The sequence below is a fragment of the Struthio camelus genome, chromosome 26 (assembly GCF_040807025.1).
Source record: "Struthio camelus isolate bStrCam1 chromosome 26, bStrCam1.hap1, whole genome shotgun sequence".
NCBI lineage: Eukaryota > Metazoa > Chordata > Aves > Struthioniformes > Struthionidae > Struthio > Struthio camelus.
This window is the reverse complement of record NC_090967.1, coordinates 2,762,778-2,777,874: the sequence shown is the minus strand read 5'-3', so window position 1 is coordinate 2,777,874 and position 15,097 is coordinate 2,762,778. Positions and strand designations below refer to the sequence as shown.

The 15,097-nt window shown below is 49.2% G+C and overlaps 1 protein-coding gene across 13 annotated transcripts in view; it reads left to right on the top strand.

Moving 5' to 3' along the window:
* Window positions 1–15,097, top strand: part of TCF3 (transcription factor 3) — an 81,887-nt gene that overhangs the window by 35,337 nt on the left and 31,453 nt on the right. For 7 of the 13 annotated variants that reach the window (XM_068920278.1, XM_068920288.1, XM_068920287.1 and 4 more), the window contains exons 4-5: window positions 10,746–10,819; window positions 11,883–11,979. In XM_068920278.1, the coding sequence (XP_068776379.1) occupies window positions 10,746–10,819; window positions 11,883–11,979 (171 nt within the window). The remainder of the gene's footprint in view (window positions 1–10,745; window positions 10,820–11,882; window positions 11,980–15,097) is intronic. The other 6 variants (XM_068920280.1, XM_068920284.1, XM_068920290.1 and 3 more) reach the window with 1 other exon arrangement.

The following is a 15,097-nucleotide window of genomic DNA, read 5'->3' as shown; positions in this document are numbered from 1 at the left end:
CAGCTAAAATAGTCTGGGTGTGTGTGCAGCACATCTGTACGCAATTGCAAAATCCACGAAAGGTTGATACGTAGCAGCTTGGGGCATATATGCAACCAGCGTATTTCATTCCTCACCAGCATCGGGCTTCTCTGCGCTTTCAGCGAAATGAATTCTTTCTTTGGACAGCAAGCCATGCGTTAGTGTCGAGTGTCTGCGTCTTTCATGAACGTACAACTTTGTAAAATAAATGAGCTGGAAAAAACAGGATGCGGATTTACTCTCCCCCTGCCCCTTCCCCCACTTTCCCCAAAGCTTTGTTTAATGGAATATAACCCTTTGCCTTATGAATAAGGCCGTATCTACTGAATTTAAATTGTTCTGCAGTAGCAAGCATGTTGATGTTGTTAAATGTATGCAATGCAGAACATGAATAAAAGTTCTCCGCGGGGCTGTCTTCATATTCTGGTTTGCTTGCAGAACTGCAGTTCCCACAAAGCCCTCGGAGATGTTGTAGATGTGCTTATAGGCTTCAATACTGGGGCTTTTCTCAGAGCCTTAGTGGGATCTGTTTGGGGTTCAGGCCAAGGCAGTAACACCTCATACTTCTGCAGGTTTGACTATACACTGTTTTCGAGCTTGCACGCCTTAAAATAGCGAGAAGCCATGTATTTGCAGCTATAAACTTTGGCTGAAGGATTGCTTGAAAAGTGAAGTGAAAGCGTATTCCCGCCACCCCCCGGGACAGAACTGCTGATATCCAACGTTGCATCTCTTTGTGCTGATTTTTCTAGCCGCTGACTCGGAGTCTTATTTTGGTGCGTGGGAGCGTTTCCAAGACTGGGGGCAAGAAGCAGTTTCGGGAGGGCAGAAGCACTTGATCACAGCCCCTGCACGGAGCGGCACCAGCGCAGTGGGAGCGTGGCAGAGCTGGGCCACGCAGGCCAGCCTGGTTCTGCTGACGGGGTGTGCATCGCCCATCAGCAATGACTGGGATATTTCTGGAAGAGTTTCACCTTGGGCTGCGGCAGGAGAGGGGGAGCACGTGCTGGTTGTAGCAAGGGCTTCTCCTAAAAACAGGGTCGGGACTGAGCCACCTCCTTGCCCTTTTGGAGGGCCCTGTGGGAAGCTTGATGCCGAGCTGCTGGAAAGCTCTGCACCGCTTTTTAGTGCCCAGGGTCCCTGGCATGTTAATCAGAGGTCCTGAAAAAGAAAAGCCTAATTTTGTCACCCGTCTGACTTAAATGAATATTATTCTTGGTGCATTTCCACACGCTTTTGTCCCTTAGTCCTTGCTAGATGTCCCCCTCCTTGCCAAGTGCCCGTGGGGGAGTCAGGCTTGGGTGGAAGCCGGTGCTGAGGGACGTGGCCAGCCTCACTGCGGAGGCGCTGAGGGACATGAGGAGCATCGTCCCGACTGCTGCTGACCTTTCGACAGCACCGCCTGGGCGAGCGCCGGGTTGTCCCCCGTCCCCTCTTCACGCTGCTCCTTTGTGCTCTTGTTTGGTCGTGGCTGCGCTTGTGTTTTTACAGCTGTTGCGAGTGTTTTGAGCTTTAAAGTTTATTTTCTTCCCTCTAGTTGTCGTCAGGGGTTTGTTTTCTTTTTTCCCTGTGGCATCTTGCTGCCTTTATTAAGGGCTCGGAGGTAGGACCAGCTCTGCTCTTTGGGCCTTTCAGTCGGAGAGAGCGCGTTGTTTGGCCACGCTACGCAGTGGCAGGGAGGGCTGCTGGCCTCGCCACTGGCGCAGCGTCTCGTTGTCTTTCATTCGTTTAACGCATCCTGTTCAGTGTGCAGGCGGTCCAGCAAGTCCAAAAACTAAAAAATCCAGGTTTGATTTACTTAGCAAAAAAAAGTAAGAAATTGGGGGTGATGTTTAGCTTTATTTGGTTGGATTTTAATGGATGGCATTAAAAAAAAAAAAAATTTGGAAACTACTTGGTGGGGGAGATTTCAGTTCAAGCTAAAAGCAGTACCCATGTTGATACCAAAGTGCCCACATTTCTTGCCCTAAACCCGAGGTAGCAATAGCCATTTTGGGGAGCTGATGTTAGAAACTGCTCTCCAAAGATCGAGGTGCCCAGATTGGTGTATGGAGGTTTAAAACAAATACATGGGGCCAGGGGTTTTTAGAGGAACTGTCAAGGCCTAGGTTCAGCTCGTGGCTCTTCAAGTTTTCTGTGCTGTCACCCGTAGATTAGTAGGACATAGTGGTTGTCACACACTTTGGTGTCTCCTGGCAAAGGCTGGGGGAGGGTTTGACCAGTGGTAGTGGAGCTGTGAGCAACTAAAATGCTTTAGTTTTTTTTTTTTTTTTTGCTTATGATATATTCTGGCTTTCTTGTGTTGTGTGTAGATTTAATTTCTCTGTCCTGCTTTCTCTCTATACCTTCTCCCCTTGTCCAAAGCTAATGTGGAATCGATGCCTTTTTCCCTGCTCTCTCTGTGCTACCTCACTGTCTTCCCCAGCCCCAAACGTTCCCTAAAATCCTGCTCTATGTGGACTGTGTAAAAACTGCTGAACTAGAACATGAAGCAGGAGATGCCAGAACAGATGCTGAGTGGAGGAATTAATGATCACTGAAGTGGTGGCATCAGCTTTTTTAAAGTCAAAAATTATCCCCCAGCAAACAGTCGATGATGGGGGAGGCAGCGCTGGGCATTTCCCTGGGGGTAGGTGCGTGGGGGCTCGTGTGGCATGCCACCTGTGTTTTGGGTTTGATTTTTGAATACGTTTATCATCACAAAGATGGGAAGGATATGCCCCATCAGTCTTGTAGGGATATGTGTTAACAGGCTCTGAGGTGACCCGTGTGTTTAACGTACAGGCTCAGTTGTACTGCGCGTGTCCCTGCAAGTATGTGATCCTGAAGGCACCATCGCTAACCTCCATCCTCTGGCTTCACCGTGTTGTGGTGGTGCAGAGCATCTGCTTTTAATGCCTAGCCTGCGGGCTCGTTGTGGGCAGGTCGTTTCAGCCAAGGGAAGCAGCCAGCCCGGCGTGAGCCCTGCCGGGGAGCGATTTGGGCTGTGCTGGTTATCCCCATGGGTTGCCCGGAAACGGTCAAGACCCAAAGTCTGCTTTCCAGCAAGATCCACCACAGTATGCACTTCTCTTGAGGGAGTGGAAAAAAACCTGAGCTTTTCGCATCCTTTGTTTTCCAAAAGATCTGGAGCTTGTCTTTACCAGCCAGCTTTGGTCTGACCTAAAACGGATCATTTCAAGGCGGCAGAGGGGCTGAAATAGGAGCTGTCCTACCTGGGGCTAAGATTCCTGCTCTGCCTCTTTGAACATCTGATAAAAGGCAGCCTGGCTGCGGCGAGGCGACCGGCTGCCCACGCACCATTCAGGATCCCTGAGCTGCATTCCAGGTGTTGGACATTTCTTTTTATCCCACCCCCTACCCTTTTTTTTAAATTGTTTTGTCGTGCGCCGGGAAAAGGAAGTGAACAAATTGTATAGTCCCATCCACAACCGATGTCCTGTAAACAGCTAATAACCGTGTTCCGTTCAAATCTGTTTTTTCCGATTTCTGGGGTAGATAGGGCTGGTAAATAAACAGGCAGAACTTACAGCCATTCTTAAATGCTCTGATTTTTTCCCTTGTAGTTGCTCTTTTGGTGAATTGAGATGACTTTCCCTGAAGATGGCTCGCTGTTAAAAATGCGTCTGTGGGTTTTTTCTTGCCCAGCAAGAGGAGCAGTGTGTGGGTCTGGGGAGTGAGCCCTTGCCAGGAAAAACAACTTTGCTAGTTTGCCTGGGACTAAAGCTAATTACTAGTCGACTAATTTTATTGATTTCAAATCCCTTTTAGTGGAGATTTTGCTCTGAGGCTGATCGCCAGAGTGATTAGGACACAAAGCCGCTTAATTTGGAAGTGTTTATCAAGCAGCCTTCTGTCACCTCTGTTTCAAATCAAATTACGGTGGCACCAGCGTCTTTATCTGCAGCCGAGGCGGCTTGCCCTGTCCCACCTCCGAGGGAGGCTGGCGCCTTGCGCAGGAGCAGGGCACCCTCTGTCTTTCCCCCGGGGCCTCTGGGGGAGTAGGAAAGGTTAAGTATATTCATAGACATAAGCAGAGTAGACTGCTGACTGCGGGGTTTTTATTCCCAGCTGCCACTGTGCGACTGTCCTGCTCTGACGTTGGCAGAAATGGAAGCCCGTGGGCTTTCGTGATTTCAGCATCTGAAAAATCAGCTGTGTGTTGCAGGGCCCTGCTGTTCCCCCTCTCCGTGCATGCTCCTGTCCAGCTGGAGAGCAAAATTCGCCCCCTATCTCTTCAAAGTTTGCCCAGGACATCTCATGATAAAAGCTGGCTATGCTGTATAGACCTCTGAAGGTGGAAGAATACTATTTGTCAAAACAGAAAATCAACCTAGCCCTCCCCAGCAAGTGACCGGGAGGCTGTTCCCCCTGTGAGTTGCTGGGCGAAGAAGCACCCGGCCCCATTCGCTTCCCTGTTGCATCTGCCGGCATCGCTCCATGCGTCGCAATTGCTTCCTAACCCCACTACAGCCAAATGAGGGGCTTGGCCTAAATATTTTTAATAGACTTTTAAAAACTCGCTGTTTTGATCAGCCTCAGATTAGCGTGGGTGCTTTCGTGCTGACAGATTGCGGAGGGCAGGGTGGAGGCAGGGGCGGCTGGGAGCATCTGGGGCAAGTAACTGCTCAGCCTGGCTCAGCTGCAGCTCCTGCAATACAACTTGCAGGCGCGAAGTTTCTTTGCCGCGTAAGTATCTTGCCTCCCCCGAGGCCATCCTTGCACCCAATGTGGGGCTTCGGTGGTAGCTTTTCTGCTGCCTTCTCCTACTAATGCTGAGACTGAGGCATCTCCGAGCAGTTTGAATGTGCTGGACCATGGATTTTCAGCAGTAGGTTTCTCTCCTCCAGGTATCCTTTACCGCAGGGTTTAAGTGCCAAGACTCTGCATCTTGCTGCACAGACGGTGTCTAAACGGCCCCAGGAGCAAAATGTCCAGCTGCTTAGCTCCACATGTCCCTGCTTATCCCCCAACTCTGGGAGGGGTGGCTGCCCACCCCCTGAGCCTTGCTTGTGAAAGAATGGCTGGAAACTGGGCTTCTTTTGAAAGATCTTAGCCCAAAAGCAAAAGCCACACAGGGCAGAGGTGTTCTTGGCAGCCTCTGCATGGGACATAGCCAATAGAGCATAGGGGAGGTATCACCGAAACCTCTTTCCCTCCCAATTTGGGTCCTATAGCTATGCTCAGACTGGGTGTTTTAGAGCTTGGGAAAACATACCTCCTAAACTTAGGAGTTTTCTGTGCTGGGCTCACCAGTGGCTCAAGGGTCAACCCAGTTCCAAGGGCAGCTTTGGGGGCCGTGATTATCTATTGAGGCCAGAGCAGGCATCTCTTTGCATGATGTTTTCTGCTCCAGGAATCCTGTGTGATTTGGCCTGGAAGGAGCATATGGAGAATTGAGCAGGAGGGACCATGTGTGGCTGCTGGAATATGGGAATGGGGGCAGAAAACCGTACGTCCTCCTTAATGAGTTTACTCATTTAAGATTTACATGTTTAAAGCAACTTCTTTACTCCTCCTGTTCCTTCTACGTGGGGAATTACTCCTGGTGCTCTGTGTCCCAAACTACTTGCGTTTAACCTTTTCATATTGCTAATGATATATGATGACTTTTGTGTACCTGAAAGTTTCCAGATCAAATATGCCTGTAACTGAAAAAACAAAAATCAAAACAATCTCCCAGGTCTGAATTGGGGCTTAGGAGCCCTCTGCTAAAATTTGGGCTGGAGGAGATGGTGGCTGCTGAGCTTCACGGGCGCAAGAGGTCGTACTAGTTTATCAGGTGGTGTGGGCCACCCTGGGGCAGGGGGAGGAGAGGGGAGATGTGTCTCTCAAAGCAAATGCACCAACGACCTACTTAACTTTGAAAAGTGATACAGAAAGCAGGGAAGGATTTATGGCACACAGGATGCAGAGAGTAAATTTGTCTTTGACTTTGCTGTTCCCCTCACTTGCAACTTAAACTTGAGCTGAATTGGTTTTGAATGTGCGCCCTTTACAGGACCCCTGCTTGTCTTTGGAGGATATGCAGAGATTGGAGAGGGAAGACAGGATCTATTATCAGGTGGAGGGCTTTTTTACTGAGACTAAACTTAGGCAAATTATTTTTATCCATGCTGAGAGCTTATGACAGAGCTTGTCCATGAGCTCTTCTTAGCTCCAGCATACAAAATCATAAAAAAAAAAAAAAATTAGTCTGACAGCTACATCTTATTCTATTAGTACGTTTTAATTAGAACATTAGAACATGGGCAAGAAATGCATTATGAATATTCATGATCAGGGTTATTAAAATGCACAATTAATCTGTATGTTTTTTAATAACTATATTAATGGAAGGAGAAGGTAGTTCCTATTTTTGTGTTCTCTGAATTGGAAAGCATGCCTTAACTTGGTTAGTTGGGAAATGGTTTTATTTTAAAATAAAGTTGGCTGCCAACAGCTGCGTGCACACGTGGGTGTCTACAGAAACTACGGCCACCCTGCCTTGGAAGATGGTTAGAAATGTTGCAAAGTCAGGCCCTCAAAAGTTAGGATATGCCAGAATTAAACTTGCTTGTGCAAACGTAATTCAGCTCTGCGCCATGTGATTTTGGGATATCGTCTTGGTCAGTGACTCTGGTGCCAGCAATGCAACGGGGAAGGCCGGTGCCAGAGAGGTCCAGCATTACGAGCTGGGAAAGGCGTGACCCCGTTCAGTGATGAAGCAGTCTTTGGAGATTTTGGTCATACCTGTAGAGCAAAGCTCTGCTGAGCGCCAGAGATAGGTGGCTTCCCAAAATTTTCTAGCTTTGGCCAAACTTTGAATTTTCAGTGGTTTGGCAGGGAGCATTTGCTGCTAAATTTTAGTTCCTTGCTGATATGAAAGGAGAAAATAGGTTCACGTTACGTGTATGATGCTTGCCAGAAGTCTAAAGTGGGCAGTTTTTTTTTCCCCATGTGCCTCCCAGAACCAGTCCAATTCTTAAAACACCTATAGGCTGAAAATGGGAAACTTTGCAGACACCCTCCCTGCTGACGATTATAGCTCGGGGAAAGACATAAGACCTTATTTGCAATTGCTTCGAAAGGCAAGTGCTGGCCAGCCGGCCCCGGCAGCCCTGCAGCGATGTGCCTGCACAGGCACATGCGAAGCTTGTTTAGCCCGTTTGGTTTGTGTGCCGATTCCAGAGCTGTGCGCCACTTTATTTGCTGGTCGGATGAAAGCATGATAACCTCAGTTCACCTTGGCAGTAGCGTGATCACGTGAACGCCAGCGCCTGGAGAAAAAAAAGGAGGAGGGAAAAAAAAAAAGGCCTTTTCGATTTCCCCTTGCAGGGTTAGTTTGCTGTTCCAGGCTCTAGCCGCTGCTGCTTTTGCAGCCCGGTTGCGTGCTCCAAAGCTGCTTAGAGGAGGACGGGATTTTTCTCCCAATTCCTGCTCAGCTGGAGTAGAGGGGGAGGGCGAATCCCAGGACACGAGTTGCGGGCTGGCAGGGATCAGGACACCCAGACTGTGCTGCGATGCTGTTTGAGCACCGTCCCTCTGCCTGTGCACCTGCCAGCTGTGCACCCCCCGACACTGCCCCGCGGGGTGTCACAAGCGGGTGCCCCTGTCCCTCGGCACCAATCTGGTGGCTGCTGGTAACGTCTGCTGACTCTGTCACCTGTAGAGCTTGCCTTATACTCTTGCCCCTGTGCTGGAGGAGCCCTGGCAGGGATTTTTCACAGATTTCTGGCCAAAAACACATCCTGGCCTTGCAGACACCTGAAGTTTCTCCAGATCCCTCCGCTAGCCTGCACCGAGGTGTTCCCTCCAGAGAGAGTACAAAAAGGACCAGGTCTGGGGGAGGCTGGGGAATTTTTGCCTGCCGGCTCCCTGACAAGGAGGACAGGGTGAGTGAAAGGAAGGATGTGTGGTGTCATCAGGGCTTGCTCAAGTCCTTGTCCTTCCAGTGCATGGCACGAGTTTGCCAAGGATGTTCTGGCTGCAGTTACTGTTTGCGTCTTCACCCTGACTGTTGAGATGCTTTAAAAATACCCATGAAAGCAAAATGAATAGAAGGAGCATTTCTGCCTCCTGATCTCGATTGGTGTTTGCAGGGTATGCAGATGAATTGCTTTAGAAAAACACATTAGCAAAGCAAAAGTTTATTCTAGGAAGTAGGAGGTGGGAGAATTGGCAGTAATTCTCCCTAGTATCCAAGGTATTATTAGAGGCTTATCCCTGCTCTGCACAGTAATCACATTGGAAATTTTTGATTAGAAAACAAAATCTAAATGAGAATTATGAATATTCATTAGGTGTAGAGATTAATATGCATAATTATGCAAATTAGACAGCAATTAAACACCAATTCTCTGGGGAAATGATTAACACAAAGGCACAGAAATAGAAGGATGTAATTTGAAAGAAGTTTCTGGTTAAATGAACAGTAAGGGGAGCGGAGGAGACAAATACATGGCGTGTTTGCCATAATAATAAGCTTTGCTAAAATGAAATTGGTTTGTGCCCTGAAACTCTGCACCCACCCCGTTGCCTTGTTCCCTGTAAGCACCCTGTTGTTCTGTGCAATCCTTTGGTGTTGTTGCTGTGACCAAAGGGTATGAACCAATCTCTCTCTCTCTCTCTATCTCTCTCTCTTTTTTTTTTTTTTTTTTTTTTTTAAAGAAGAAAATCTCACATAAGGCCCTGCAGGCACCTCTACCATGTGCACATATTGCATTTGAAAAGGCAAAAGCGGTGGATTCAGTGGGAATCTGCGGAGAGCCCAGCCAGATCCCCAAGGACCCGGGACCTGGAGAGGGCTCTCAGCCCTGGGTTGTGCTCATTGGCGCTGGGGAGACGGAAGCCGTGCTGGTCATGCTGGGTGTGCTTGGAGGTGGAGACAGTGCCACATTGGCGGTGCTGGTCCCTTTGCCCCAGGAAGGTCTCACCTCCCATGGTTGCTCCGCAAGGGTGTCCTGGCAATGGGCTGGGAGCTGCCTTCGATGCTGGCCCCGGGGTGACTCTCGCTTGCTGCAGCCCTCTATTGGAAGAAGGCCATAGGTGCGATGGTCCCCTTGGTCCTGCCTGTGCCGGGAAGGGAGTGTTTTGTGTCTGCTAGGTGATGCTGCAGTTAAAAATTCACAGAAGTTGTTCAAAGTATTTTTGGTCAATGCAAGGTTTGAGATGGTGGAGTTAGTGAATGAGACTGTCCAAGAGCGTAAAAAAACAGTGGTTTCTGCTATCTCTGCACTGGTGTTTGGAGTGGGAGGAGTGATTTTGAATGTGTTTCCATCAGGAATGTGGTATTTCATGTTTGTAAGAACAAATCCACTCACAAAAGGCCACATTTGTTGGATGCTGCTGGGAGCTGCTGCACTAGCTCTCTGATGTGACCCTGTTGTGAGTAGGGCTGTATTCCCCCAACAATTAGATTAGGCTTTCCAAGACAAGCTAAAAAAAGGTAGAAAAATTGTTCTAATCCATGCCATTTGTGCTCCTAAACCACTTGATGATCTGGCCTTTCTTCCCCCCAGCCCCAGGTGGCTCTGCTGAGATATCAGTCATGGAGACAGAGCTGGCAACCTCGCAGGTCCACATCACGGACATACCCACTCCCCAAACACCGGCCTTGTCTGGTGGAGTCACGAAGCCCCGGCTGTGCTGCCACATGTCTCTAAAACAGTGCAACGCCAATGGCTGTTCGGCTGATCCACAGGAACGGCCTCATAGCCACGCAAGCATCATCCAGTGGTGCCAACACGGTGGTTTCCATGTGGAGGAAGCCTGGCTCTGCCTTGCATGGTGGAGGCTTTTTGTGCATGGCATCTGCAGGTTTAGGGTCCTGTCTATTTTGGCTTTGTAATTCCTGAAGTGCAGGCCTGGGGCGGTATTATCCCAGTTCACTTTGGCCATGTCCCGTGTGCTGGCGGCCCCAAAGGCCCAGGCTGGGTGGACCTCGCGGGTGATGAAAGCTCTCCTGTCAGGAGAAGGCTACATGCCACCACCTGCGTGTAGTCACATTGCAAAACTATCGTGTTTGGTTTGCTGCTGTTTTGGATTGAATCACCTTTGCAAAGGAGACGCTTTGGAGAACTAAAAGTTAAATTGGATCAACCCCGTGCTAACAGGCCAGTAGGACGTCTTCATCTGCAGGAGCATGGGGGTATCTCAAATAAAAATCACCCTCGAACAAGCCTGACTAATCCGCAGGTAATACGTTGTGCCCCAGACAATTCACAGCTGAGGCTCTTACAGGTGTAGGCGCTCTTTTGATCTCCTCACTTGTAACAGAGAACAGGATTTGGCCCATGATCTAACAGAGCAGCAGCGCAAGCGTGACGGGTCTGTTTGCACACTGCAGACACGGGCAAAAACCAGCTCCCGCTGGAGCACTGGGACACGTGCAATAAGTTTTTAATTTGTAGCCCTCTTAAACATCAGTCTCCAGGGAAAGTGGGTTCGTAGGCAGCCTCTCGCAAAAAGCAGAATTAAAATACTTGTTTCTCCTCTTCCCACTGTCCTGTGTTTTGAAGTGTTTCCAAACTGCAGTAGAGTTTGCTTTGAAGTTGGCGGAGTAAACCCTTGGCTGAATTGGGAAGGTGACGATGGAGAGGGGAGGATCAGTCACGCTAAGTGGAAGTGGTTTATTAATGAAAATATTGTTTTGTTTGTAGAAGGAAGAGTTAATTTTGCGAGAACACCTTTGAGGCTTTGCTGATAAAGCAAGAGTAACCTTTGTTCTTCCTGTTTTTCGGTAGGTTTGGATGAAAGACCGGGATCAGGTTCCTGGGGAACGGGAGATCAAAACAGCTCCACGTTTGACCAAGGAAGGGTAAGGATGAAGCATAAACACTGAGCTCCAACAAAAATAAACGGGGGCTTTATGATGGCTCTCAGCATGTGTGTTTGTGCCCAAGTTGATTCTAATACTGGAAGAGTTTTTTTCACCCCATTTTAGATGGGGGGCAGGGCTGGGCCTTGCTTGGGGGGTACCTACCGTGTTGGCTGGACCACGAGCATCGATGAGGGAGGGGAGGATTGAAAGGGTTCGGGAGGGAAGGAATCAAGGCTGCAACAGCACATAACTGGGGCCTGAGGAAGGGAAGAGAGAAAAGACATTAACTTAATTGAAATGGTGTTTTTTTGACAGATGCTCATGTTTTAATGGGTTTGTGTGATTCGTTTTCACAATAGCACCATTCTCTTCCCTTAGGTCAGTGCTGGAACAAGCACTGTGTCATTTCTCATTTTTATAGGCCTTCTCTTCTTCCCCCCGCTCCAGTTTGGGGAGGGGGAATCACATGAGGTCTTTGCCACAAGAAGCACTTCTCACCTGGTGGGTGCCAGGCTGCTGAAGGAAGGCAAAAATTGAATAGGAGCTGCCAGGGTGGGGCAAACTCCCTATATTTCTCTGCTTTGGTGCCACGTCTCCTCCTGCTGTGGTCTTGTGGCCACGCTGGCCTGCTCTCCCCAGTACAAGGAGAGGCGCTGGGCAGAGGATGAACAGAGCTAATGTCTTGCGCATTCATACATCACTGGCGAGGGTGGCCTTGAGACCAAACGCCATCTCTGCACTTTGGGGGATAAGATCACTTCTGTGTCCTTCTTAAAAGGTGACTCTGACCCTTCCCACTAAGTGAGTTTGCGTGTAGTGTGACTGATGCAACTTTGGGACTAAGTTGGTTTTTTTGGTATCTCCTGAGAGCGCCCAGTGAAAAAAAAAAGCAACTTGGGTCTTTCTCTTCCCTTCCTCAATTCCTGATACCAGGTTAAGACAATATCAGAAGGACTCACGCTGTGTTAAATTGTGCATCTGTGTACTTATATCCACACACACCTTGTATTTGGTTCAGTGTCCTCACATGTCCAGTAGTAACTGTCCTCTGTCACTTCAGCAGAACTATGGTGAAGGCCCCCATTACGGAGAGCACCGAGACCTGCCATCTCACAACAGCATATCTTCATCACCATTCCTGGGACCTGGACTGGTGGGTAAGTGTCCTTGAGCTGCCTGGTCAAAGCAGGTGAAATTTAACACAGGGGGCACTTACACTGGCCAGAATTATTGTTCTTCCCCCATCAAACCTTCTCCAGAAGGTGCTATCAAAGCTGTGTTTGAAGGAGCCGCTGTCCAGAGGGTCTCATCAGCCTTTAACATGTACACAACCGCCTTCATGTTTTAGGTGCATGATTTTTTTTCCGTTTTACAGTAGCACCTAGAGGCACTAGCAGATATTGCCTACTGTGCTGGCACAGAAGAGGCTGAGTTTGCTCTTGGGAGCTGGTAATCAAGGGTAGGAAAGCACAGCGGAGGCAGGGAGAGACTCAACTCGTCCTCAGGGTCTCACAACAGGCTCGTGGCGGCTGGCTGCAGAGCCCAGGTGTCCAGGACTCTGGTGTGCGCTGGGGTCGCGCTCTGGAGTGAGCTGCTGAAGCTGCCGGCAGGTGATGGGAGGGAGCACCCCGGAGTGAGGGCACGTTTGTACACCTGCAGCCGTGGTGCCACCGTGGCAGTGCGCAGGTGCCACCGGCTGTATCCTCCTCTCTCTCTCCATGCTGTGACCTTCTCCCCGATCCCACGCTGGGTACCTGGGAGCACCATTGCGTGGCAGAGCCTGCCTCACTTTGCTTTGCAGTCTTGCAGAAACTCAGGGACAGCACAGTCCCCGCAGACAACCACAGGTGCTCCCTCCTCGCTGCAGTGGGATTTGGGGACATGTTCTTGTGCCCTGCTTGGGCAGAGCCTGCTGCAATGCTCTAGCAGCCCCTTCCAGCTCCTCCCTCTGCTGCTGCAGCCAGGCAGCATGAGGGAGAATGCATCTCTATGCTCCTGGTGGTCTGCAAGCACAGCACAGCCGCTGTCCCCCCTACATTTCCGGAGACGGTGATTGTGCGTCACCAGATGTAAAGAGGTGCGTGTGACCATTTACCCAGTTACCTCTCCAAGCTTGGGGGCGGAAGGAGAGATTAAGAGCAGAAAATATCCATCCTGAAGGGCTTAGAGAGCTCTAATTACATTAGGTAAGGAATTGGGGTTAGTCTTCCCCACTTTTTCCAATGCGATGATAGTTAAAATCCTCCATCAAATGTGGAAAGAGTGGTGTCAGGGTAGTTTTGCTCATGTTTTGGAAGGGTGGGGTTAGAAGAGGAAATTTTATTTAAAACAGAAAATCCCCACTACCATCAGAGGTTCCTCCTTCTCTGGAGCTGGTTAGAAAGGGGAAGAGAAGAGCCTGGTAGCGCTAGGAAGCAGGTGTCCACACGTTTCCTCCTTCTGTGCTGTGGCTGATGGAAGGGTCTTGAGGTCAGATCCAGCTCTCTTGCCAGTTCTCTCCTCTCCATGTCAGGTGGGAATGTTTAATTGCCCCTCTGGGGTCCTGTGCAGACAAGGAAGAACGTTTCCAAGAGGCTCTCTCCCCTTCTGCTCTGAAAGGACATTATTCCTTCTTATTTTCTGGCCCAGGAGGATGTAAGCAAAGCAGAAGATGTATTTCTTAATGAAAACAGGGGAGTCTTGATGAAATTCAGCAGGGTTTTTTGGGGGTGTTGGAGAGGGGCAGCCCATCCCACCCCTGCAGCAAAGTCAGCCTTGAGAATTTCCAACCGAGAAGGAGCTGCCTCGGAAGGAACATGGAGGTTTCCCCTTTGATGTGTGCAAGGAAGACGTGTTTGGCTTCCGCTCAAAGACAGGACTCCAGGTCTTTGGCAAGCGCCTTGGCACTCCCCAGCGAGCCTGCAAACCCAGCCTCTCTAGCATGTGGAGCTGAAGCCTCTGCTGCCCAGACTGGAGGTGATTTCCATGAGTTGTGCTAAGGTGGAAGGAGAGCTGCTGCTTTGTGGCACCTAAAATCCTGTGCCTGCCCCCGCTAAGCCTGCCCGCCCAAGAAGGCAACGGCGCATGTTGCTGAAGACTCGGATGCCTGTTGGAGCTGTATCTGTCAGGATGGGTGCAAGGTCCTGTCTGCTGGCCCAGATGGTTGAGGTTTGGCAGTGAGAGTCCCGTTGCCAAGACAGGAGCTGGAGAGGCCAGGAAGGAGCAGATAGGAGGACATCTAACATTTCAAAGTCATGTTTGTTCCTAAAATTGAATGTGGTTAAAACAGAAAACACCGATTCCTGAAGCAGATTCCAAAATAAATAGGTTTCGCCTTGCCTCTTTGCTCATGTACTGAGAACGACAGATCAAAGGAAGACCACGGGTGGGGTTTGCTCTTCCTTCTCACCAAACTGCTTCTGCAAACTTTTCAAGGGGTGAAATGATAAATGGAAGGTGAGAAAAATGGGAACAGGAACCCACACGCACCATTTTGCATATGGCAAGCGTAGCAAAGTGGAAGGGAAACATGAACTTTGGAGATGTATCGCTTCAACCGACAGCCCCTGGTTTCCAGAAAGATTCCCTTTCGAGGGGAACAAGCTGGAAAAGCTAATGCTAATAGGACAATTTAGTGGACTTGATGAATTTTAAAACATGAAGAGATGAAAGGTGTGTGAAACCATTTTCTAAGCCCTTCTCCAAAATAGGAATTTATATCTGTTTCTCACTCTGTTTCTTCAAGAAGGATCAGAAACCACTAGAAGAAATATTTCAAGAGGAGCATGTTTTGTGTTGGAAAAGATGGGCTTGGCCGGTTACAGAGAGGGAGGCTGAGCTGAAAGGGCTCTGCAAAGAAACATCTGAATTTTAGCTTCTCCCATTAATGTGAGGTCTGAGCATCAGATCTCTGCCAGCTGCCATAGAAAGTGGGGCCACAGAAAGATGAGCCCAAAGAGCTCATAATTCTTCCAGGTATTTTTTCTCAAGTTTATGCCATTTCCCAGTGGCAGGTTGCAACGAGCCATCTAAAGATGCCTGCAAAAGCCTATCTGAAGTGGGAACAGCGCTCTTCCTGCACTGAAAAGCGAATGCTGTTCAGCTAGCACTGGTTGGAAAAAATGAGCTGAATGTTAATTTTTTTTTCTTCACTTTCCACATGTATCCAGAAAATGGAAAGGAGTCACCTGACTCGCAGGCCTTTGGTGGCCGAGGGGACTCCCTGTCAGCCTGAGCTTCAGCAAACTTGCCAGTCTTGCCCACAAGGGTTAAACTAGTCCTTTGCTTCCTGGGAAG